The 24,931-nt window shown below is 40.2% G+C and overlaps 1 protein-coding gene across 1 annotated transcript in view; it reads left to right on the top strand.

Moving 5' to 3' along the window:
- Window positions 1-24,931, top strand: part of LOC117483172 (copine-8) — a 74,936-nt gene that overhangs the window by 32,137 nt on the left and 17,868 nt on the right. Inside the window, exons 6-13 of the mRNA XM_034131384.1 lie at window positions 2,506-2,582; window positions 12,608-12,671; window positions 13,648-13,751; window positions 14,293-14,397; window positions 18,123-18,164; window positions 19,019-19,094; window positions 20,170-20,223; window positions 20,366-20,427. Coding sequence (XP_033987275.1) covers window positions 2,506-2,582; window positions 12,608-12,671; window positions 13,648-13,751; window positions 14,293-14,397; window positions 18,123-18,164; window positions 19,019-19,094; window positions 20,170-20,223; window positions 20,366-20,427 — 584 coding nt within the window. The remainder of the gene's footprint in view (window positions 1-2,505; window positions 2,583-12,607; window positions 12,672-13,647; window positions 13,752-14,292; window positions 14,398-18,122; window positions 18,165-19,018; window positions 19,095-20,169; window positions 20,224-20,365; window positions 20,428-24,931) is intronic.

The raw sequence follows: 24,931 nt of genomic DNA, 5'->3' as shown, positions 1-24,931 counted from the left end.
TTATTCAGAAAATGGCCATTCTGCAGTATTTTATGTTTTGATACATTTATTTTGATGCTAATTATTTTGTACTTTAGCTTAAGTAACACTCAGAAAACAAGACTTCTACATGTAATCGAGAATGTCTACACTGTGGTATTGCTAGTTTAACTTAAAGGTCCCCTATTATACTGTTTTTCATCAATATATTATAGGTCTCAGATATATACAAACCATGTCTCTGAAGTGTTTGGCTCCAAACACCAAACAGATCATTGTAGCATCCCATAATCCCCTCTGTTTCAGCCCTGTTTCAAAAGTGCTGATTCTCTGTCATTTACTTTAGATGAATATAAGGAGCCACTCCCCACACCCCTCTGAGAGATATTTGGTTAACACTAGAACCGCCAACAGGTCAATTTTACCCGCAGCTGTTTTTTGATTGTATGTAACTTTTTTTCAATCAAATATTATAGTCTCCCAGTCCGTGACTTTTCCTGAAAGTGTGTTATGTAGCACCCTCTGTTGTTAAAAATTGTCAATATGAAGTCAGATTGAAAAAATCGCCAAAGAAATAGCCATTTATACATATATATATATATATATATATATACATGTATATTTACAACGCCTTTTGTCTACTGCAGTCTCCTTAGAGAGAGAGAGACAGAGAGAGAGAGAGATCTTGGATGACTGAGCTCACGTTGATGACGTAATGCATGTGTGCAGGTTACGTGCCAGTTGAATAAAGATGGACACTCGGAATGAGAGAAGTAGTCCGCGTCGTCTGTTTATGTAGGCAATTATAGAACATTACAGATAGATCGATAGATAGTTATAGATAGATAGAGAGAGAGATAGAGAGATTTGTACCTAAACAAAACACAAGTCTAACACCAAGCATTTAATTCAGCACTGGTAGCAATATTTTATACTTCATGCTTTCTGCACAAACTATATCATATGAAAAGCTGAGAGTCCACAGATTCTATTGGTATAAGTTTCATCCCTGTGCGATCAAAACTCACTGTTCTGAATGATAAATAAAAGAACATTGTACCTTGAAAATCAAAAGCGGGTAAATTTGACCCGTTGGCGGTTTTAGGTATACAGCGACCTCTGGCGGTTCTAGTGTTAAAAAGAACACAATGGTGCTCTAGGAGGAGATTCAGGTGATAAGGTGGGGGGGGGTGTTACCTTGGTTGGTTATTGGCTAATGGTTACACAAGCCAACAAATCATTATGACATCATAAAGTGCCCAAAATCTGATCAGCTCATTTTCAGACAGGTTTTTATATAAATGGATCATGAGAAAAAGTCAGCAAATCTTTTTTCCTGAAGCATTCAGAATCTCTTTACACAGAGGGGACACATGTTTATGTACAAAAGACGTGAAAAAGTGGATTTTGCATAATAGGTGACCTTTAAAAGTCCAGTTTTGACATGTCACATGATACTTGAGATAAACAGGTAAGCTTGGTAGATGGATAGATATAGCCACATAATAACAGAAGAGACTAATCAATGGAGCGAGTAATCCATTATGTTAGCGCTGCCTGGAGCCATTCTGTCACATATTAGACATGCTGTCCAATAATGACAAACAGCCTCAGCACTGTGCCCCTTGGTGAAATGTGGCTAGCAACAGCATGTTTCTTTAATAGCTTTTAGAGGGATGTGAAGTGTGTGTGTGTGTGTGTGTGTGTGTGTGTGTGTGTGTACAGTAGCTGTGTTTCATACTTTCATTTTGAAGTCTCACTGAGCAAGCAGATTGCGATGGTTGCCAATTCTTCATGCGAATAAATTAAGTTTCGAGGAGTGATCTCTTCTTTCATGTGTCCTCCTTTCAGTCAGCATCAGCGGAATAAATTCAGTATGTGATGGCAGTTTAATTTGCCAGGAACGCAGCGGATAGGGCGCAGGTGTGAGGGCTGGTGGGAGGAAGACTCAATCTATTTGGCAGTATTATCTGTCAGTGGGGGAACATGGAGCTATTTGAAATGGCTGTGTGGTTGCACTGTAGAGACCAGCGATAAGGGTATTCTTTATGAGTTTATGGCTGTGTCTTTTTTATAAATATAATTAAATGTGTTTATTTGTTTATGTCATGTCCTGTGTAGGGATGTTCAATCTCAAGTGTTTAGCCCTTGATCTACAGCTGCAGAGGTTACACAAATCAATCCAATGCACATGCTTGACAATGGAATACCATAGACGACAGAAAACTAAAACTAACACTGAGCTGAAATTAAACGATTGCACATAAATGAGGTACAAGTGCCATAAATGAACAGGTTCATTCGATGTTTATAGCATTGCTGTGATTAAATGTGTAAATAAATATGTGTGATAACAGATGTGAAACCAAGTGTCAGATCAGCATATTATAGCTCTATATAGCTGACACAAATTGCCTTGATTGGACTGATCTTGGAGATCCGACCAGCCTTAGCAGATCTGACCTAGCTTTGTCTGAATAACAAAAACACTTTTTTAAAACTCTCTTTCTTTCTCTTACTCCGCAGGATTTTCTGGGCCAGGCCTACTGCACTCTGGGAGAAGTGGTTGGATCACTGGGGAGTCGCTCGGAAAAACCTCTTGGGTGAGTATTTGTGCCCATAGCTGGGAGTTTGCCAATATTTCAGAGCTGATGTATTTCCCCCTATTAGTTAGGTTTTTTGAGAGAATCAATCCTTCTGATGAAGTATGAAGTACTTTAAATCAGTTTGCATTCATTCTCTTAGAAGTTTGTTGAATGACAGTAAGTTGTGTTACTGTAAATCCACCTAGCTCTCTATAGAGTAAATTAATAACAGGGACTTCTTACAGTACAACCAGCGTGAAAGTGACTTTGTCCCCAAACTATTTGCTCTAGAGCAGAATATCCGCTGTTTGTTAATTGGAGTTACTCAAGCAATAAGCTAAGGAAAAGTATATGCCTCTAGTTTTTTAATGAACACACTCATGCACACAAAAACACACTCGGGTATTGATACACATTCAAACATTTCAGGCTCATTAAAGCGATGGTGATCAGACTTGTTAGCCAGCCTGCATGTAACACATAAAGATCACTGCATCTGTGTGTGGGTGTGGGCATGTGTTTCTTCTGTTTGATACAAATAGTTCTCGGTACATGAAGTTATTTAAAGTTGAAGAAAAAGAGAAGGCAGAACATACTCGCCTAAATGAGCCCGCAGCCTTTGTCTTTGATTTATAAGCAAACAAGCAAAAGGTATTAGTTACAGTTACAGTTACTATTAAAATACCTTGATGGATATCAACAGTATAGCCTGCTTCTTTTGGAGCACTAATTAGAATGCATCATTATCTACTTCTATCCATGAGGCTGCTCTTTTATAGCCCATAGTGGCTTCTTTATTGCGTCTTTTTTATCCAATTTGCTTTTTCATTTGAAGCGTTCATGAGCCTTGAGATCTTAAAAGGCTGGTGTCAGGGGAAATAACAGCCAAGCTGGCATACCTTCACTGTGTGTGTACTGTGTATGTGTGTGTGCGAGCTTATATATCGTATTTAAAAACTCTTACTAATCTAGTAAACATCCTGGCAATTGTTTATAAAATCCCGATGTAGTGTGACGCACCATATACGTGATTTTATGTTGTACTTAGTATGAACACAAATACAATGTTATGCGATTTCCCCACATCCCTTTATGCACTTGAGCAGCAATCGCCATGGTGATCGCAGCGGAAGGTTACTCACTCACAGTGAAAGAAAGAAAGAAAGAGAGAGACCTGTCCGTCCATGTATGTGCACCATGGGCCCCTCCAAAGTGCAAAACGATGTTTTCCGCCCTTAAGCCCCACTGATGGAAACACACACGCGCGCACGCACACACACACACACACGCACGCACGCGCGCACGCACACACACACACACACACACACACACACACACACACACACACACACACACACACACACACACACACACACACACACACACACACACACACACACACACACACACACACACACACACACACACACACACACACACACACACACACACACACGTTCTTGTAGTCATTTGATAATATAGTGTTACAGGAATGAGTCCTAAACCCGGAAGTGAATTAGCATCTTAGCACTTAGCTCCTACATCTCAAATTCAAAGTTCTTCTGAATTAGTTTTTGGTTGATGTATACAAGCCTACGATATTTACACGATTTGTTTTACGACATAGAATATGCCAGTATGCACCCAACTGGTGAACGTGTGAAACTTTTATGGGTCTTTAAAACAGCGGTTGCTAACAAATGGCTCAACGAGGCTACTTAACATCATCACACTGAACATTAGCCGACTTTAGCTTAGCGGAGTTGACGCATGTGGTTTGTCGATTGCATTTACGCTTCAGCTATTAGAAAAGTGTTGTTTCTATGTGGAGATTGCTGCTAACAGTAACAGATCTTATTTTTTGCAAAATTCCCAAAACCAAAGGAAAGATTTTGACTTTTTGTCAAGGGAGCCCTTCAGATACTTACTTTCCAGGTAGGCCTTCAAAAAAGATAGGCCCACGATAGCAACAGATCAGCTAGACTCAGCTCAAGCACTGTTCCACCCTGTATAAGCAGTTACAGATAATGGATGGATGGATGTATAAAACAGGTGTCATATAGACCATTTATAGCCCCGGTTTTTAAAGAAATGTGTGATTCGGTGCAGAAGCAGAACCCCTGTCAACATTTATTAAATACAAACGTACAGAGGCCACAGCTGTTGCAATCATTGTCTTGCCGAGGTTGTGTCTGTATGTATATGTGTGTGTGGGTGTGTGTTTGACTTTGTCAGACACACACCTGCAGCCTGACACGACAGGGGGGATCTTTAACAATTGTAATGAGTGCTAATTACAGCTAATTACATTGTTCAATCAAACTCGTGTGTGTGTGTGTGTGTGTGTGTGTGTGTGTGTGTGTGTGTGTGTGTGTGTGTGTGTGTGTGTGTGTGTGTGTGTGTGTGTGTGTGTGTGTGTGTGTGTGTGTGTGTGTGTGTGTGTGTGTGTGTGTGTGTGTGTGTGTGTGTGTGTGTGTGTGTGTGTGTGTGTGTGTGTGTGTGTGTGTGTGTGTGTGTGTGTGTGTGTGTGTGTGTGTGTGTGTGTGTGTGTGTGTGTGTGTGTGTGTGTGTGTGTGTGTGTGTGTGTGTGTGTGTGTGTGTGTGTGTGTGTGTGTCACCCACCAGCAACAGTATTTAAAACAATGACAAGCCTATCATATCTGAAATCTATAATGCAAATCATATTTATAATGCATTAGAAGTAGCCTTTAGCTGTCATAAATATTCATAACGTTTTAAAATAATCATCTGCCCAATGTAAAAAATTATACAATTACTTATAAAGTATAGTATCATAAAACTTCTTAATTGCATTTCTTTGCAAGTCTCATATTACATTACATTACATGTTACTTGTTAGACGCTTTTATCCAAAGCGACTTACATACTCAATACTGTGGGCAATCCCCACAGGAGCAATTTGGGGTGAAGTGTCTCAGGGACACAACGACATGCTGACTGCGGTGGGGTTTGAACCTGTGCTCCCCTGATCCGAACACCAACGCTCTATCCACTGCCCCACACGCCTTCATATAGTATTATATATCTAATAGTTGTTTCAATATAATTTCAATATTTTAATTCAATCGTGAATTATATAGGTAATGACTGGTTTGGAATAATAATAAAATATGCAGAAATGTCAGTGAGTGACCATCAATTATTAAGTATACGAGTGTATGTGCCACACAATATCATTATAGTATGATTTTACAAAATCAAACTAGCTGTTTAGCCTGTATCCAGTCTTTATGCTAAGCTAAGCTAAGCTAACTGGATGTTCGCTGTAGCTTCATATTTGGTATTCAGACACTGATATACTTTTTCTCATCTCTCAACTATCGGCAAAAAATGCAAATATCTATATTTCCTAAAATGTCAAACTCCCGTTAACTTGCAAAGACAATGTGGACCTCTCAATTTTGAAGTTGACTAATGAAATGTGTTTTTTACCTTGATTTGAGCTAATGTTATTCAAACTACTTAGCTCTTCTAACTAAAGTAAAAGATAAACATAAATGTAGTATGCTGCATGTTGAATCTTATACATTCCTCTGGGCCTTTTCATTGCACAAAAGTGTTACCCTGACACACTTTTGGTTAGATTTGCATTACAGTAATCGGGTTTAGTGAATACCACCTAAGAGAGAGATTATTATCATCCTCTTGCAGTACTGATGCTGGTGTTCAGGTTGAGATTTAGTTTCCACCACTCTTTTTTTATTATCTATTCTTCTCGATACTTCCTCTCACACTCGCCACCCTCCTTTGTTCCCCCCAACAATCCTCCGTGTTCACAGGGTCAGAGAGAAGCCCCGGTGAACTGCAGACAGAGCTAAGTGGGCTACAATTTAGCCAAGTGATCCAAGAACGCCAACACCAACAAAGGCCGATAGCTGTGAATACAAGCCTGATTGTATTGATTTGTAAAGGACGTACAATGAAACGCTCTTTCTGCCTCTTAGTGGGGAGACATGGATTTTATGTGAATGTTTCCTTTTGTTTGAGAGAATTATGGTTATGAGTTTCCTTTTAGGGGAAAAAGTGTGTGTGTGTGATTGTGTCGCAGCATGACCAAGAGTATATGAACTCTCATGTTCCTATCATTATAATTGATATCTCATTCAGGTATTACCCCCGGTCATTGGGGATATAATGAAGTTGACGCAAGTGTGTGTCTGTCTGAATTTGGGTGCGTGCGTGTGCGTGTGTGTGTGCGCGCTTGTGTGTGCTTGTGTGTGTGTGTGTGTGTGTGTGTGTGTGTGTTAACGCTGTAGCCGAGAAGTGGCCTAGACTTAATTACCCGTCTCTTGCCAGACGCTGATTGCAAATCCATGTGCCTTGATTAGAGGATTCACAGTGTGTCCTCTCTCTCTCACACACACACACACACACACACACACACACACACACACACACACACACACACACACACACACACACACACACACACACACACACACACGCACACACGCACACACACACACACAGATATTCCTGAAGCACTTTTCATCTTTGAAGTGCCTTTTCTTTTTGTGTAAAAGAGGAAAACATTTTTACTTTAATGTGAGGATGATGACATTTTTGGATGATGAGCATTTTTTAAAGTTTAGTTTTGATTCAAAACACACATTGAGTCCACCAAAAATAGAGATATAACAGTTAAAAAAAAATTGTCTGGCTTTTTCTCGCATCTAGGATGATCCTCTCTCTTGTAACAAATAGTACCAGTGCTTGTTTGTTTTTTAAATGACAACAATACTCGCACAACAATGTTACTGCTATTACTCATAAGTTGTCATCATGTGTCTTTTTAGGGGAAAACACATTTTCTCAGAGGCAGTTTACACATTCACATAAATAGCAGCGCACAGTTTATAAAGGCGTTTCAACTATATTTTATTCATATTTGAGCTTTGCACAGTCCTTCTTGTCTTTACAACATACTGTGTCTGTGTATGTAAGGCAAAACTATACATAATTCCTCCAGTAACTATGCAATCCTGAAGCCCACGCATCATTTTGAGGCCGATCTCGCAGACAGATTAATAACCACCTTTTGGAGAAAAAAATAGAGCAAAGAGAACAAGCATCGGAGGAAATAACGAGCAGAGGAATCCCATTCGGTATCTCACAGTGGGGGGCCCGAAACCGGCAGAGTTGTCATGGCGACCCAGATTCTGGGCGCTTGACGGATGTCGGGTGTGTGTGTGTGTGTGTGTGACTTTTAACTGTTTCTCCCTGCATATTGTTGCAGTGAGATGACATGATTGAGACTGAAAGGGTGAGAAGCAATACAAGTTGTATGAGCTGCTTGTTTTCTGCTTCTTCAAACAACATGCCTGCACGTTGACAAAGGTTAGCAAACTGCAAACTGCACTTTGGTTCAAAACTTTACTTGAAAATAATTTGAGGCTTCAGCAGTCTGTGTTAGGCAAGTAAAATCAAAATCTTCGAAAATTCTTTATTAAACAAAATCACTGCTTCACTCTGATCACAGGTAGAACAAAAATGTTTCAGTATATAGGTGTTAAAAAGCATAACAAAGTAAATGTCTATAACATGAGCTGCGCCTTTTTCTGTTTTAACATTACATGATATTTAGTTCTGATACACGCTGGTGACATCTGCATCTTATATAGCTGTTACACCCACGCAGCAAAACATTCCACAAAACATGTATTACTTAAAGCTCCCATGTCATGCTTTTCCGGTTATTACCCGTCCCCTTGTGTGTTATGAAGGTTTTTATGCATGTAAACGGTGTGCAGAGTCAAAACCCTCAAAGTACACCCTGTAGCGAGTAAAACTCTAACACAGAAAATACCTCCCCAAAACGCCTCGTTGGAGATACGTCACTGCCCATTTGAGTCTTCCATTTAGTTCCGGGTACCGCCTGATGTCATGCGGTACCCGGAACGAAATGGACCAATCCCGAAGAGCTATGGCCACACCAGCAGCGTCGTGTTCCTCCTCCAGAGGTTCGAAGAACCGGCATTTCACAGACGAAAGCTTCCAAAACATTGCCCAGTTTGAGGCCGGATATGCACAGCTTGTTTGGACCGTTTGGAGCAGGGGAAGATCTGGGTATACAACCTGTAAGTTTGCATTGTTATTTGTGTATTTATCAAACAAGACTGTTTAAATGTGTAAACTGTGTTGGACTGCTAAGCCATTGACACAGTGCTAACTAAGTTGCTAGAGTTTCCATATATCAACTCTAATATCAGCAGATGGCCTTGCATACATGTATCTCATAGCAGGAGAATGTCTGCATTCACACACAAAATACCTATTGACAGTATACTCCGGGTGATTTGCCGGTCAGTCGCGAAACGTAATTACATTATAGCTGGCGTAGCGATCTAACACACGGAGCTAGAGCTAGTTTCGGTCAGAAAAACATTTTTGTGATGCTACGTTGCTAGCGTTTTAATATATCAACTACAATGTCAGCAGATGGCCTTACATGTTTGTCATGGCAGGAGAATGTCTGCAGTCACACACACGGAATACTCATACAGTATACTGTACTGTGATTTACCGTACATTGTGACCGTACATATACTGCATGTAGCTAACGAGGCTAGCTGTATGCTAGCGCAAAACAATGTATTCATGCAAGTTACATTGTATGACCGAACGTAGCAGAATACCCGTATACGATTGCAATTATAAACACGTTATTGCTAGCCTAATATGAACCACTAGCTTTTGTTCATAGTAGTTTTATTACACTGCATTATAGTTGCCTTTCCTCCAAGCTAACGTTCATATCGTGTTAGCTACCAAGGTAAACAAAGCTAGGTTAGCATATTAGCAGGCAAGCTGTTCATTACACAACTACTACTAACGAATCTAAAACAACTAAGTTTCTCTAATATTTTGTGATTTGCATTTGATTTCGTCCAGCCAGATCCTGGCGGACAATCCATGACGGGGAAGGGATTCTACTACTACTGAGGGTGCTAAAAGGCACCGCACCGACTGTGCGCAGGCAAGATGCGAGGAGGAGGAATGGATGATATACCGTGTATATATGTATATTTATGTTCATTTTGTACATTTCTAAAAATAAAGTTTAATGGAAATACTTAGTAGGCCTATCCTTTCTTCCCTGAATTCATATATAGCAAACCATGATTTGATTTCTCATCAAACAGTAGTAGTTTATAACGGGTAAAAATAACTTACTCTTTGTTATGAGAGTAGCTCGTAGGCCACAACGGAAAGACAAGGAGACATACACGAGTTTACAAAACCACGGCACATTTATTGTAGTAAATGCAGAGACAGGTGGTCGAGGGGAGAGGGTCGCTCAGTTCGTCCTTCTGCAGCCGCTTTGGAGAGAGACTCCGGGCCGCTGGGATTAATAGCACCGGCTACGGAGGTGTCCGTGATCGCGCTGATTACCCTCTTCAGCTCCACCCCACCGTAAGACAAAGGCCCTGAGGCCGTCACACTCTTCTATAACAACAGTTAAAAATATATATGTATATAAAATATACCGCTGTACCGACGCCATGATAAGACTGATGTTACGCTGAGAGCAGCCGGGAAAAGCACTGACATGGGCGCAGCCTCTCTGGTGGTTGACTAATCAGAACGAGTGGCCGAGCTGACCAATCGGAGCACACTAGGCTCACAGGGAGGGGGGGGCAAGAGCTCCAACGAGTCGTTTAGTGGAGAAAGTGAATACTGCTGAATACACATGCTTGACAGAGATGCTGTATGCGAAACCAATGTGAGTTTGGAAAATTGCACAGTATAAATCTATTTTAGTATACCTCAACAATGTAATTATGATCAGTGGAAATGGCCATGACATGGGCCCTTTAAAATATATATATAGCTATAGCTTTTTGTGTCTATTCCATACTTGTTAAGACATAACGCTGTGTTAACTAGTATTTACACTTTAAATGATATATAACACTGCCATAACGGGAGAGCAGGCAAATGAGATCATTTGGTGTAAAAGGTAAAGAGCTAGAACCTGGGTGTCGTTTAATGTTTGAAATGGATAATCAAGTAGGTTGAGAGTCAAGCTCTTTTTAGATATTTTTAGCCACCTTTTTTTCACTATAACTTTGATTTAATTTGACTTTTATGTTGTTCATTGTTATCCATGTGCAGTGGATGTGACAGTAAGCTTTTTTCGAAGGGGGGATGGATCCCTATTGTTTCTATGGCTATATTAAAGAGGTCACACGAAAAATAAGACATATATATATTTCAATTCATACTTCTGGGCGCCATTAATGTTACAGAACTAGAAGCGGTTAGTTGTTTTTATTTGGCTTATGCACATGAGTACTCCTATCTCCATTGTAAATATGTTTTGAGATGATCCTAAAATATTTCACATAACATCAACCGCAGTGCAGGCAAATCTCTCCTTCAACTTATGATTTATCATTACATGGAATTATTCTACTACAAAAAATATATATATATATATATTATTACTATATCGATTTCCTGGCATTTGCTGCTTTAGGCAGGACATTAAGATCCGCCTCACAGGTTCTCCAAATCTTAATTAGTCCTACTCAGTCTTCCTCTGAATATATCTTACTCATTTTACACACATGATGCATATCCATACTCTGACCCCACCTGTGTGTGCTGTCTGATAAATGGAAATGAGGAAAGACATAGAGAAAGTCTCTTCCTTCAAGAGGCTATTTTACTTTCCCATCTCCAGATCTCCGAGTAAAAAAGGGCATCACCTTTACAAGGTGAATGCAAAGCATTACCTCAAGTCTGCCATTTCAAAAGCACTTTCCACTTATATATTGTGCTTGAGTAAAAACAGACTTGCTTTAAATTCAGGAAGAAGTCCTCAACCCCAATTCTGTGCTGTCTGAATGACTGCCTGAGTGGATTTGTGCCAGGTGGGTCTCTGAGAGTGGAGATCATCACACGACAGGCCCTTTGTCAGAGTGCAAAACCTCTCAAATGTCGGGTCAAGTTGTATTCTTCTGCTCTGAATATGTTTCTTTAAATACTTCTCTGGCTCTGGTTCTGGTATGAGGACTGTATTAAAGTTATTATATTATATCTCAGTTTTATTACCAAGATAAGTACCCTATAATGAGTTTTTGTACATCCGCCCTGTGTTACCTTGAATTCTTAATTGTTCTCCCATGCCTCCGACATGCACAATAATCGAAAAACTGAGAAAAGTCTTGATTAATTCTTGCAAATTAGTTCCGTGTTTGACAAATGCAAAATAGCTTTGTTCTCCGTGGAGGCATGCAAGAAATACGAAGCGTTCTTCAAGGATTTGTGGTATAAATGGTCACTTTCTACGTGAAATATTCAATTAAAGAGAAGGGGTTACATCTAAGAAGATAAACAATCCATCTTTGACTATTCCCTAACAGACTGAAGTAAACATTTGCAGTTTTAGAGGAAGTGTATCTAAAGACCACAGCTGCAACTGCCCAATCACACACACACACACACACACACACACACACACACACACACACACACACACACACACACACACACACACACACACACACACACACACACACACACACCTCATGCTCAACAGTGTACATTTTGTATTCCGTAAATGTTGTGAGGCTCTACTATGTTGTAAAACTTTCCATGAGGTTTATTCCTGACCAGAGTCTAAACAGCGGTGTGTTCATAAAGCAAACCTTTCCAGTAACATTCATCATGCCTCATTTAGATTTAAGTCCAACCCATCGACAGCTGAATCCATATACTTAACAGCCAATGTGAGGTCTATATTGACAAAGCAGAAACAGCAGTAATACATGTTTTGTGGAAACCGGTACAAATCTGACAAATCTATCTAGGCAACACGCCTCAGTGGCAGTATGTAACATCTCTGAGTAAACAAACAAAGCAATGAGACACGGTCAAGTTGAGATAATCTCACAAAGGCGACTTGACCTCGTAGTCGAGTGCAGAGGAAAGCAGAGTAAAAAACCTTGTCCTGCCAAATACACCCCCCATGTGTTGGTGACATGTTAACCCTTAACCTGTTCTCGTGTTGTGTTCAGGGGCATTCAAGGGAAGAAATGCGGGACCATCATCGTGAAAGCCGAGGAGCTGAACAACTGCAGGGTGAGGACGCATATAAACTGCTGGGGATTTCATGTGTTTAGTTTCCACATAGAGAAATACAAATCAGATATTTAACAATATATCATGGAATACATCAATAAATAATAGTTTAAAGGGGACCTATCATGCAAAATGCACTTTTGTACGTCTTTTATACATGAATATGTGTCCCCAGTGTTCCAGGGAACTCACCAAGTGTCAGAAAACACAACCCTCTCTATTTTCCTCCATACCCAAATCTCTAAAAAAGGGGCTGCAACGGATCTGATAAAAACTGATCCAGATTTGAACACTTTCCTGACGTCAGGACGGTGGCGCTACGGCTATTGGGCCAACTCCACCAATCAGGAGGAGACAGCCACGGCCATTCCCATTAGAAAGCGCTGGAGACGCTGTAGTACATATGCCAGGCCTGTAGATGGTGCTGTTCTCACTGAATCAGCCCTTGCAAAAACAGAGCTAACATTTTTCAAATATGCCTTTATAGTCCTACACTATATTATTCAAATATAGCATGATAGGTCCACTTTAAGTAAAATAATTTAAATACATTTTAGATACAAGTTTAGCTTTTCCTTTGCTTTAACAAAAGCTGTTTTTTTTATTTATCAATTTTGCCTGCCGACAGTTGATAAAACTCATTTAAAAATAATGAATGTTGTCCCTTTTGTGTTTTAATTTAGCCTTACTTATTTTTCATCTTATTTAAACTATTTTTTTGGCCCCAGCATATATAATAATATCATTTTTGGGGCACCATTTCAAAACAAAAACACACATTGTTTTAAGTCAACAATAATAATAAAAAAAGCATTTGTATATATTGTATAATTATCAGTGGGAAAGGAAATATAATAATAAAGACATTCTCCAGCATTGAAAAGTCACATCAGTCGGAAATGTGTGTGTACAATGTCTAAGCCATATTCTTTACATATGGATTTTATTTAGTTTTCTGTGTTGATTTCCTCATCAGGAATCAGTGATGATGCAGTTCTGCGGGAACAAGTTGGACAAAAAAGATTTCTTCGGCAAGTCCGACCCCTTCCTGGTTTTCTACAGGAGCAACGAGGACGGCACGTGAGTTCCCCCCCCCCCACCCTTCCTCCGTCACTCTCCCTCCATCGGTCCTTCTCCCCTTTCATGTTTAGTTTAATCCGTCCTTTGCACCCAAAGGAAATTGGTTTTATCGATTCGCCGCTCAGATTAAAAGCTATGCTGCCTGTTTAAAGCATGTGGGTGAATTACATGTGGAACACACCAATGTGAGTGTGTGTGGAAGCAGGAGGCGTTAGAGTGCAGTGCTGTATGTTCACATAGATTCTAAATGTGTGTGTCTGTGGGCTCTCTTTTCCACCCTGCAGTGTGTGACAAGTCAGATAAGACCTTGTGCTCTGAGTGGAGAAGATACCGAGTCCACCTGCTAGCCAACAGAACAGAAATCCCCTCTTTGCAGTGTGTGTTTGTGTGTGTATTTCTGTGCATGTGTGTGAAGTCCAGCTTCCACAATCCTTCACGTCTACTCTCAGTTTGCAGAAAGTCTCCTCTTTAACTCCACTGCCTTCTTCTATTCCCCTCTCTCTACCAACACATGTCAATTTCTCTCTTTTTCTTTCTCCAGGTTTACCATCTGCCACAAGACAGAGGTGATCAAGAATACGTTGAACCCAGTGTGGCAGGCCTTTAAAATCCCCGTCCGGGCTCTTTGCAATGGGGATCACGACAGGTGAGTCCTTTTTCTATATATACTGTATATATATATATATACCAAGCTATTACGGCAACTTAAATAGAAAACAACCACCCCGGACAATCCCCTGAATCATGGAGTTATTTACTGAAAATCTCATGCGAGATAATGATGGATGGTCCTCCAGTGTATACACACAGCATAACACAGTGGCTCTTTCTCTTATACATTGAAAATCCAGTTTGAATGAAAAATGCATGAAGCTGGGTTCGTCTGAAAGGTCAATATGTTGTTATATTTGGCAATTTCAGCAGGAGGAAAATGGAGATTTGGCATAGAATAAATGTTTATTATTTGTAATATTCCCTGGAAAACGAAGCATGGATGTGTAATTTGGTCTTGTTTACTATCCAAGTCAATGCCGAGGTGAGATTTATTCTCTAGATGATGCATTTAAGGGAATAAATCATTATTTGGAGGCAAGTAACGTTATTTTCTGGTGACCTTTTTTGTGAACTTGTGTCTTGCAATATGAAGATGTGTAGGAGCATGCTAGGAAATGACTGATAGGTGCTCATGTAATAGGAGTTTTATCTGTCTGACTGATAAAAACATACAAATGACAAATAAAGGCAATCAGTGGAGAAAGCTGCAAAACATATCGACCTGTTAAAAATGTTGTTTTCATTTTTATGTTCCCTCTTCTTTTTCATTTCAACTCTTACTTTGTATTGCTATCTATAGCCCTTTTATTTTCAGGGTTTACTCTCAGGAGAAGTCCTAGACACAAAACAAATATATAGGTAACAGTATATCTTTCTCATGCGAGTCATGTGTTTGCGTCTATCTCCAGTGTGAGTGACTGCAGCTGTGTACTGAAAGGTTTACAGAAGCAGACAATAGGGTTTAGCTTAGCTAGCAGACAGCAGCATTGATCTGAAGTTTGCTCCAATAAGCTTATCAGAGGAGTTAAGTCTTATCAATGTGGGATTCAGGAGAGTCACACTGGACTGCACTTCTTACAGTCCACACACACACGCACGCACGCACGCACGCACACACACACACACACACACACACACACACATATTGAATCTGTCTGTGTGCAGCCTGGGAAAAGAGATAAGAAGAAGCTCAAGCTGGCAAACAATACAGAACAGTGTCTCTGCAGATAGGTGCTCACATGCACGCACACACACACACACACACACACACACACACACACACACACACACACACACACACACACACACACACACACACACACACACACACACACACACACACACACACACACACACACACACACACACACACACACACACACACGTACAATGAGACCCACAATTGAAGTCATTGTCAATTTCCTGTCACCTCGTCAAAGCTCAGAGCGAGGGGGATGTTTTTCAACAGAGATGTGGCATAACACTCGCTGCCTTAATGAGACACGCCCAGTAAACAGCCACTCCACACACACACACACCAGAGTTCCCGTTAGCCGGTAATTACCGGACAATGACCGGTAAAATATGCTGAAGACCGGCAAATCTAAATCTCTCCGGTCAAAATGTCCGGTCAAAATAATTTTCCCTTAGCGCAATACCGCATCAGTTGCGCCACTTATGTGACAGACAAGAATAGTATGTGACAGACAAAAGAGTATGTGATAGACAAGAATAGTCCATTCTAATGTCTAACACTTAATGTGGAGAAAGAGATGTCCTGTATGGGTTCAAGGTTCAAGGGTTCAAGGTTCTTTATTGTCAATCTGACATAGCTACAGAGTAATTATGCAGTTGAAAATCTTATGTCACAGGCTTCTCCAACAATGCAACATAATAACATAACATAACAATAAGAGCAAGAGCAATACAAAAATAATAATAGTTATAAAAATGAAATAAAGTTATGATGTGGAATAGTGCAGTATGAGTCTATATACAAGTTATTGGAATGATATATATATATTAGGTATTAGATACATAATGGTTGATTGTGCGTTGATCTGTTGGTAATGCCTCGGGGTTCCGGTGGGCATGTAAACAAATGCATAATGCTGCGCTATACTTTGCGGCCTCACCCGGTTGCATAGCGACGCTTATTGTTCAGGTGTCTTTTAACAAGCAGGTAGTCATATCATTAGCTAGAACTAGCTAGATCTGATCGATATGGACATAAACGCGAGTAAAGTCTAATCTGACGGGAGAGAGAGATCGGCTGCTGCTGACGAGTCGACACGCAGCTCTGCATGATCCCCTGCAGCGGCGAGCAGAGCAAAACACACTTCAGGTTAGAACATCACACGTAGCTATTTTAATTACCTCTCAAACTACCTAAACTAGTTATAGATATGTTTAGTTTTACTGTCGGGTCACTCATTACTGGATCCGCGAGCTGCATGATACTGACGGGCTGTCAGGAGAAGGAGAGAGCGCTCCGTTTATTATTCCCGCGTTTTTGTAAATTACTGTACACTTTTGAATAATGTAGTTAATCTACTATAATTAGTTTGTTTAATATCGAATCATATCAATTTGTTTTAAAGCTCAATAAATAACAAAGAAGACCTTTGACCGGCACTTATCTCATTTTGTCCGGAAGATTTCAACTTTAACGGACATGTTGACCGGCAAAAAAATATTCTAACGGGAACTCTGACACACACACACACGCACACGCACATGCACACGCGCACAAGTACACACACACACGATTCTCTGGAGGAGAGAGTGTTAAGCCAACCAGGAGACGCTTTCATCCCCGGAGTGCCCATCACAATCACTCAGCCAGTTCCCTCTCCTCCTCACATGTATTGCCTCCTTTCCTTAGCATCGCTTTAATGATGATTTTTATGTCCACTTTCTTCTCATATCGGAAGACGAGGAGTATGTAGAAGTGGTTGTTTTTTTGGCTCAGGTATTTGATGTGTTCTAGAAAGCTCTAAAGCTGTGGAAAAGTCTTAAAAGATTCATGAAATGTTACTGTCTGCTCGCAAACTTTTATACAGTAAAGATTGACATATATGGAGTTCCCGCTGTCAGAAAGACAAACCTAATTGGCTGAGAAAGAACGAGCAGTACATGATGTCACTCCTGTATTTATTTTATGTCAGTTTGGTGTCATCTTTACACCGTTTTCTCCTCCCCGTGCTCACTCCTCTTCATTTTCTGCCACAGAGAGCCCTTTGCTCCTGTCTGTTTTAATTCCGTGTCGGTTCTTTTGTCCCCCACGTACTGCGCTCCTGCTTTTGAAAGCAGAGAAATTATCCTCTTGGTGAAGATATTGGTCGATGGATTGATATGGCAGCATATCTGCCTCCTGCAGACTCTTCTGTTTGCTTTTTTATGGGATGCAGAAATAGATGTGTTTGGAAATGAGCAGAGCACATTACCAGAGATAAATACAGTGACAGGTACACAGTGTGTTGGAATAAAGATAAGCTGCATAATGGATCTCCTTACGCCTCCATGACAACAATGACAAAATAACTGAACATTTTCCCGATCAAGTGCATCTATATTTTATAATTGTGTTGCGTAAAAGGATAGAATATAGACCTTTATCACTGCAAATTTGAGTATAGTAAGTCATTTTTCACTTGAAATGTTGCCTTTTTTATCGTAAATGTCAAGCAACCCTGTTCTTTTACCTGTGTTACAATGAGGAAGCACACCAGGAGAATCCACAATACAGTCAAAATTCAGAAAAATAAAACAAATCTGTCTTTTTATCTGATTCTCATTTTCTTCCTCTCCCAACAGAACAATCAAGGTCGAGGTGTACGACTGGGACAGAGATGGCAGGTATTCCCTCTCTTTTAATGCCTATTTCTATTGTTATTTTAGCAATTTAGCTATTTCACTACCCTTGGATCGCAGCCTGGGATCATATATCATAATACTTTTCGTGACAAAATATTTATAGAATCTTATGAAGTTAAAGAAAAATAGCTAATACAAAATTTAATGGAATAAAACAATTATATAAATTAAAAAGATTACATAATATAACTATTGATTATCAAGTTATTTTAAGTCTTTAATATTGAATATATTGTATTATTATTTTATTATTATCGTTGAATTATTTTCAGAACATTTTCTTTGTTAAATCTGCTATTTTTTGTTGATTACTAACGCAAAAAATATATTTTTTAGTATCAGCAACAAAGAAACAAATATGACAATTCATCTGTCAAAAATGTAACCTAATAGGAGACCAATTTATTAATTCCAGCCAATTTTCATATTGCTATTGAGTTTGGTTACAAGATTGTGAACATACCATGTTATTGTACAGATACAAATCTGACCTCAATACCCAATCACCATTAAATACCCAGCAATTCATTATCTTATTACCTTTTATCTTGATTACATTGACATTCAACACACGTTATCTTCCTGTGTACAGCAAGGCTAATCCAAGTCCCACTTAATTAACAGCAGTGTTTTCAGTAGGTAAGGAAGCAGGATCGTCACAGATTAACTTTTTAATGATGAGTCTGGACTCTGTTATTTATCTATTCTCTATGCGACAAATTCCAATATCGTAATATCGTGTGTACTACCTTGGATAATTAAATAGTGTATATTGTCAAACAGTTGTATTTGTTTCTTAAATATGTATTCTGTTCTTTCTTTGTGTCTCAAAAAAGTCATGACTTTATCGGGGAGTTCAGCACCAGCTACAGAGAACTATCCAGAGGGCAGAGCCAGTTCAACGTCTATGAGGTGTGTGTGTGTGTGTGTGTGTGTGTGTGTGTGTGTGTGTGTGTGTGTGTGTGTGTGTGTGTGTGGTGTGTGTGTGTGTGTGTGTGTGTGTGTGTGTGTGTGTGTGTGTGTGTGTGTGTGTGTGTGTGTGTGTGTGTGTGTGTGTGTGTGTGTGTGTGTGTGTGTGTGTGTGTGTGTGTGTGTGTGTGTGTGTGTGTGTGTGTGTGTGTGTGTGTGTGTGTGTGTGTGTGTGTGTGTGTGTGTGTGTGTGTGTGTGTGTGTGTGTGTGTGTTTTGTGGTGCAAACCCGTTTCAATCATTGCACCTCACCTCCAGAGGCAAACGTGTCCTTGTGTTATTTCAATGTGAACCAAGGAGAAATGCATAAATCCACACATTCGTATGTGGTTTTCAAGAGGGTCTCTCTTTCGATTTAACCTTGGCACGTTTTAATAAGACCATAAAACTGATATAATGTTTGGGATTAAAAGCGAGTTTCTGCCCAGCATATTTGTGCTTTAATGATCTTGTGTCGCAGCATGACTGAATTAACTGAAGCCCACTTTTGTTATCTGTTCAAAAAAACATGTTCTTTAAGTACAAGTAAAGCTTGTTTAGAAGTGTAGGAGTTGTATCCAATGAAGGTTGACTCACTTTGTGTCCTGTTACATATTCATGACGACGCACCACCCTACGTGCAGAAGAATACAAACTATCCTGTGTAAGATTTTAGCTAAGGCAGGAATAATGTTTGGCATTTTGTGATTGGTTTTAGTACAATTTGAACAGTAGTATGTTCAACTTTTGTAGTCCTTTTTTAATATTAGCAATGTTTGTTGTGACAAACCCACAGATAATTATCAACCAACGCTTCTAGTTCCTGTCACCCCAACATACCATTTTAGCGTCTTTCAGCTCATTGTTATGGTTTCCATTTTATGTGTCTTTTTCAGTGTAAAAGCGGCATGCAAAGTTGCTAGCTTTTGATGATAGTGGAGCATTTTGCAGTTAAACAGCCAGCTATTGTGGAATACATGAATGATAAAGGTTACCGTCACAGCATGTAATCTCATCAATCACATCTTGTCTAATTTTAGGTGATAAATCTGAAGAAGAAAGGAAGGAAGAAAAAATACCTCAACTCTGGAACGGTGAGTAAATATTCCACAATCGTAGATCATAATTTTTCTTGATACATGTGCTGGAGTTTAAATACTATACCTTACTACAGTAGATCCAGTTGGTTAGTGATAATCATTGGCTAATAGCTCATTGTGGCTCTATCTCTTACAGGTAACGCTGCTGTCTTTCCTGCTGGACATTGAAGTCACCTTCCTGGACTACATCAAAGGAGGGTAGGTCAGCGATCACACGTTCATTTAACACACACTGTGAGAGATGGGGGTTTTAATCCTTTCAATAAGAGGCACGCTGAGTGTGCGGTGCCCTGTCGTGATGATAACCACATCATGACTCCGTGTCTGCATTATGCCCAAGATAATGATCCCTCGGTGTGAGCGAATCAGATGGAAAAGTGAACATTTGCATGTGAGAGAAAGAAAGTGAAAGGTGGAGAGACAGAGATTGGCAGATGGGCGACCTGAAGTCAAGTACACAGGGCTCAGACTGGATAGTGTGTGTGTGTGTGAGTGTGTGTGTCTCGTATGTGTCTATGTGTTTTTGTATGTATGTTGCTCAGGAGGGGTGACCGCGTGCAACCAGGCATGGCGTAAATGCTCGCCCACGCACTCTGCCTTCATTAGACTCACACAAAGGGGAGGAGGGGAGTACTGTCAAGGGGGAGAAAGGGGTGTGTGTGTGGGTGTGTATGTGTGCTTGAAACTTTATGGGGGACAAATCTCTATTTTAGTCCTGTATTTCAGTGTTCCCGCTGCCCTTGTAGGTGTGTTTCTCAGGAGTAACGGAAGGTCAGCTGCCATTTAAACGAACAATGAGTAATTTTCTGCTGGAACGAGCACAGAAAAACATAATAAGTGGTCACAAGAAGGTAAAATACAGTAGATGTGCTCATACTTTGAACCCTTTCTCAATTACAGCACTGACAAAAATCCCTTTGTGTCAAGGATGCACTTTGTATATGACAGATTGAGATATTAGATGGAGTTACTGTATATGTTTAAGGAAATGTAAGAGGCCCTAGACTGGGCTCTGGTTTTAGACAGAGGGTGAAAAGAGGTGCTGCAGCACCGGCAGTATGAGAAAAGTAAAGATCTTTTTGAACATTAATAGTATTAATAATAACAGTAATGAAAGGAAGGCTTTCTTGTGTGTTTGCTATTGGATGTCTGAGACTGAGAGTGATCAATTTGCATGACGTCAACAATCATCAGATTAATGTTTGAGAACCGGATTTGAATGCAGGTCTGTACCAACACCACGTATGTGTACTCGCTCTGCGGCTCACTGCTAATGGAGAATTCCCACCTTGGAGCCTCCCTGCGCACAGAGCCCGTTCCCAGCTGCACTTTGAAACTCTCAGGAACAGGGTGTTTGTTTTTTTCTTTTTTGGCGGTGCTCTGGGAGTGTGAGCTGGATGCTGTTACACGCTTGTGTGGCTAAATGAAGTGCCAAGTGCTGTCTCACTGTTTGAAACCTAAATGGACTGTAATGCTCCGGTGGCACTTACTCCAATTGCATAATGGGCAGACTGTGTATTTGTGCACGGACAGATGCACTCGCACACAAAAAGGTAAATACGCCAACGCTTGAACATGCGAGCACACACCCTCCTAGGTACTTTCTCGCTTCCCTGAAACCCCTTGTGTGTGTTGGACTGTCTACACAGGTATTTTATCACTTTGTCAGTCATCTAGTTTCATTTTCCCTGCATTTCTTCTCAGCTTTCCTCTCTTCTCTCCCCTCTTATCTCCTGATTGACAGCTATTTTTGCAGCTTCAATCCAATCAGCAAATTGTTCATTTGGACCTCATTAGGAGCATGATCCGCTGGCAGCATTAGCATATATGACTGTTTCCAGAAGGCTCCGTCTCAATCTGAAAAGCATCGCTGCTCTTATTCTTTTCACTCCCCTTTTATAAAGCATTAGTACCACCCGTGGATTCCAACAAAGAGGTCTCTATTCATGAGCCTGAGGATAAAAATGAAGAATTGTTGGCTATATCTTTCATTTTGAGTTGTGCCTTTTGAAGGCAGCACTGTCACTCACAGTGACATATATTGTTTCCCCTTGTTGTGGTGTGTGAATTGAGTATTGAGACCAGAATAGAAGCAGGAGGGAACTCAGCTTGTGTTGAAATCCTTCTGAGAGGTTATCATTAGATAGGAGTCAGAATCTTGACAAAGATTCGGGGGGAAAAACCAAGGCCTTTTTATATTCTGGTTGACTAAATTACCAACACTGCCAATATGAAGGTTTAAAGGGGGCCTATCATGCAAAATGCACTTTTGTACGTCTTTTATACATGAATATGTGTCCCCGGTGTTCCAGGGAACTCACCAAGTGTCAGAAAACACAACCCTCTCTATTTTCCTCCATACCCAAATCTCTAAAAAAGGGGCTGCAACGGATCTGATAAAAACTGATCCAGATTTGAACACTGTCCTGACGTCAGGACAGTGGCGCTACGGCTATTGGGCCAACTCCACCAATCAGGAGGAGACAGCCACGGCCATTGCCGTTCGAAAGCGCTGGAGACGCTGTAGTACATATGCCAGGCCTGTAGATGGTGCTGTTCTCACAGAATCAGCCCTTGCTAAAACAGAGCTAGAAATGGTCAAATTGAGCGAAATGAGGCATGGCTAAAATGCATGATCTGTTTGGTATTTTGAAAAAAAAAAAGTATAAATATGCCTTATATAGGTATGGTCCTACACTATATTATTCAAATATAGCATGATAGGTCCACTTTAAGCTAATCTGACTTTCTGCAGGTATGTGCTGTTTATCTCTCCTCTCCTCTTGTCAGATGGACGCTGCCCGACCAGCAACATCTGTTTGCATACTGTCTGGGGAGGTCACATCACACAACCTCTGATGCCGTTTTTAGGCCACTCAGTGCATCCATGCATAGGCTCCCCTCTGGCACTTCAATATAAGAGGAAAGAAAACGTCGTGTTAAAATGTCCAAATGTTTTTTCTTGAATAGAACATTTTCACTTTGAAGATGAACACTTTCCATACGGGTTGTACAGCTTGTAGAGATTGGCTCTAAGGACTAAAGTGTAGGTTTACAATATTTCTTAAATGCTAATAGGATGATCTTTTATTGCAAAAAAAAGAAAAGATTTTGACAACCCTCCCAGTATGATGTTTTATAAGGCTTTTTTATTTTTGTATAACCTCTATAAGTAGTGGTTACTATAGCTTACTGATCACAAACTCCTCAGAAAATGTCTGTTTAAAAAAAAGAAACATATTACTCAAGCTAAATGTAGCTCTGTGACTTTTAAATTAGCCAAATTCATGTGGATGTAAGCTATTACCATTTAAGCTCCTATGTTAACAATTCATACTATTCTTACAGTTAGAAATGAGATGCTTTGAAGATTTAGAGACTTTAATATCCAGCATGTTCAGCTTGCAGGAAAGCTTATTTAAATGCAGTGCACAACTTTATCATCAGTCAGCCCCCTGCTGTGCGGTAATTTGTCATATTGGTCCCTGGCTGAGTCACGGCAGGCTTTAACAGTGGGGAAAGATCAGGGACTGCTAAAAAAAAAAACGCTGGTAAAGTGGTCCTTCACCGCTACCACACTTATAAATACAGTACAGGGCTTTCACACACTATTTAAAATGGACTTTTATCACAGTTCTAAAGCTACCTTCACATGACAAGCGCTGTTTGCCATTGTGTATCTCCTTTGTTTACTTACTGTAACATCGTGACATCTCTACATAACACTCGCACTTCTATTGTATGTACCAACTGTATGTTATCTCGCTCTGCCACTCACTGCTAATGGAGATTTCCTGTCTGGGAGCTTCTATCTGCCAGCGATCCAACACATTGTACGTGATGCCGTTGACCAATCAGAGCAGACTGGGCTCTGGTTTCAGACAGAGGGTGAAAAGAGGTGCTGCAGCACAGGCAGTATGAGAAAAATAAAGACCTATTAAACATTAAAGCATGGAAACATGTCACAGTAGAGGCATAGAATACAAATATGAACCTGTAGCATAATATGTCACCTTTAAAGCACAAGTAAATACTGTAATATTGGAACTGATTTGAGAAAAATCCTCCAGATATGCAGAAAATCCCAAGAGCCCATAAACTGATGTCTCACTCACATTCTTGTGGGATTTATGCAGAGGACAGAGTTGACCTTTTCGAGACAGCTCTTCTGGATATTAATATTCTCTACATTACATCTTCACTTTGTGTCGCTAGAAACTCTCAAATTGACTTTCAATTGACCCTATTAATGACCTCACTCCCAACGCGACATGGCACAAAGTAATAACAGCCAAACAGAGCATTCGAGGAAGTCGATCAGTGAATGACGATACAACTCCAACTCTTTTCATAACTGTTCAGTCAATAACCTTCTTCAGAAACACTTCTGCTGCCATTTCCTGCTTTTGTCAGGATGTTTTGAAGCCTTGAAATTGTACATGATGTTTGTGACTCACTAACATTGATGTAACGTCGACATTTCTTCCGCTGACGTTGCACAGCGACGTGTTTTTTTACTTTGCCTCCTTTTCAACTAATCTCTCTTTTTTGTGCCGTTTCTTTTGTTGTTCGACCCCAAACTCACCCTGTTGTTTGGCTGTCTCTTCCCGCTCACAAAAGTGGACTCCCTCCTGTGTGTGTGTGTGTGTTTTGTGCGTGTGAGACGGAGAGAGATTGGGTGGGAGTGAAGAGAAAGAAGATA

Source organism: Trematomus bernacchii, unplaced genomic scaffold, assembly GCF_902827165.1.
Source record: "Trematomus bernacchii unplaced genomic scaffold, fTreBer1.1, whole genome shotgun sequence".
NCBI lineage: Eukaryota > Metazoa > Chordata > Actinopteri > Perciformes > Nototheniidae > Trematomus > Trematomus bernacchii.
This window is presented reverse-complemented; position numbering and strand designations above follow the sequence as displayed.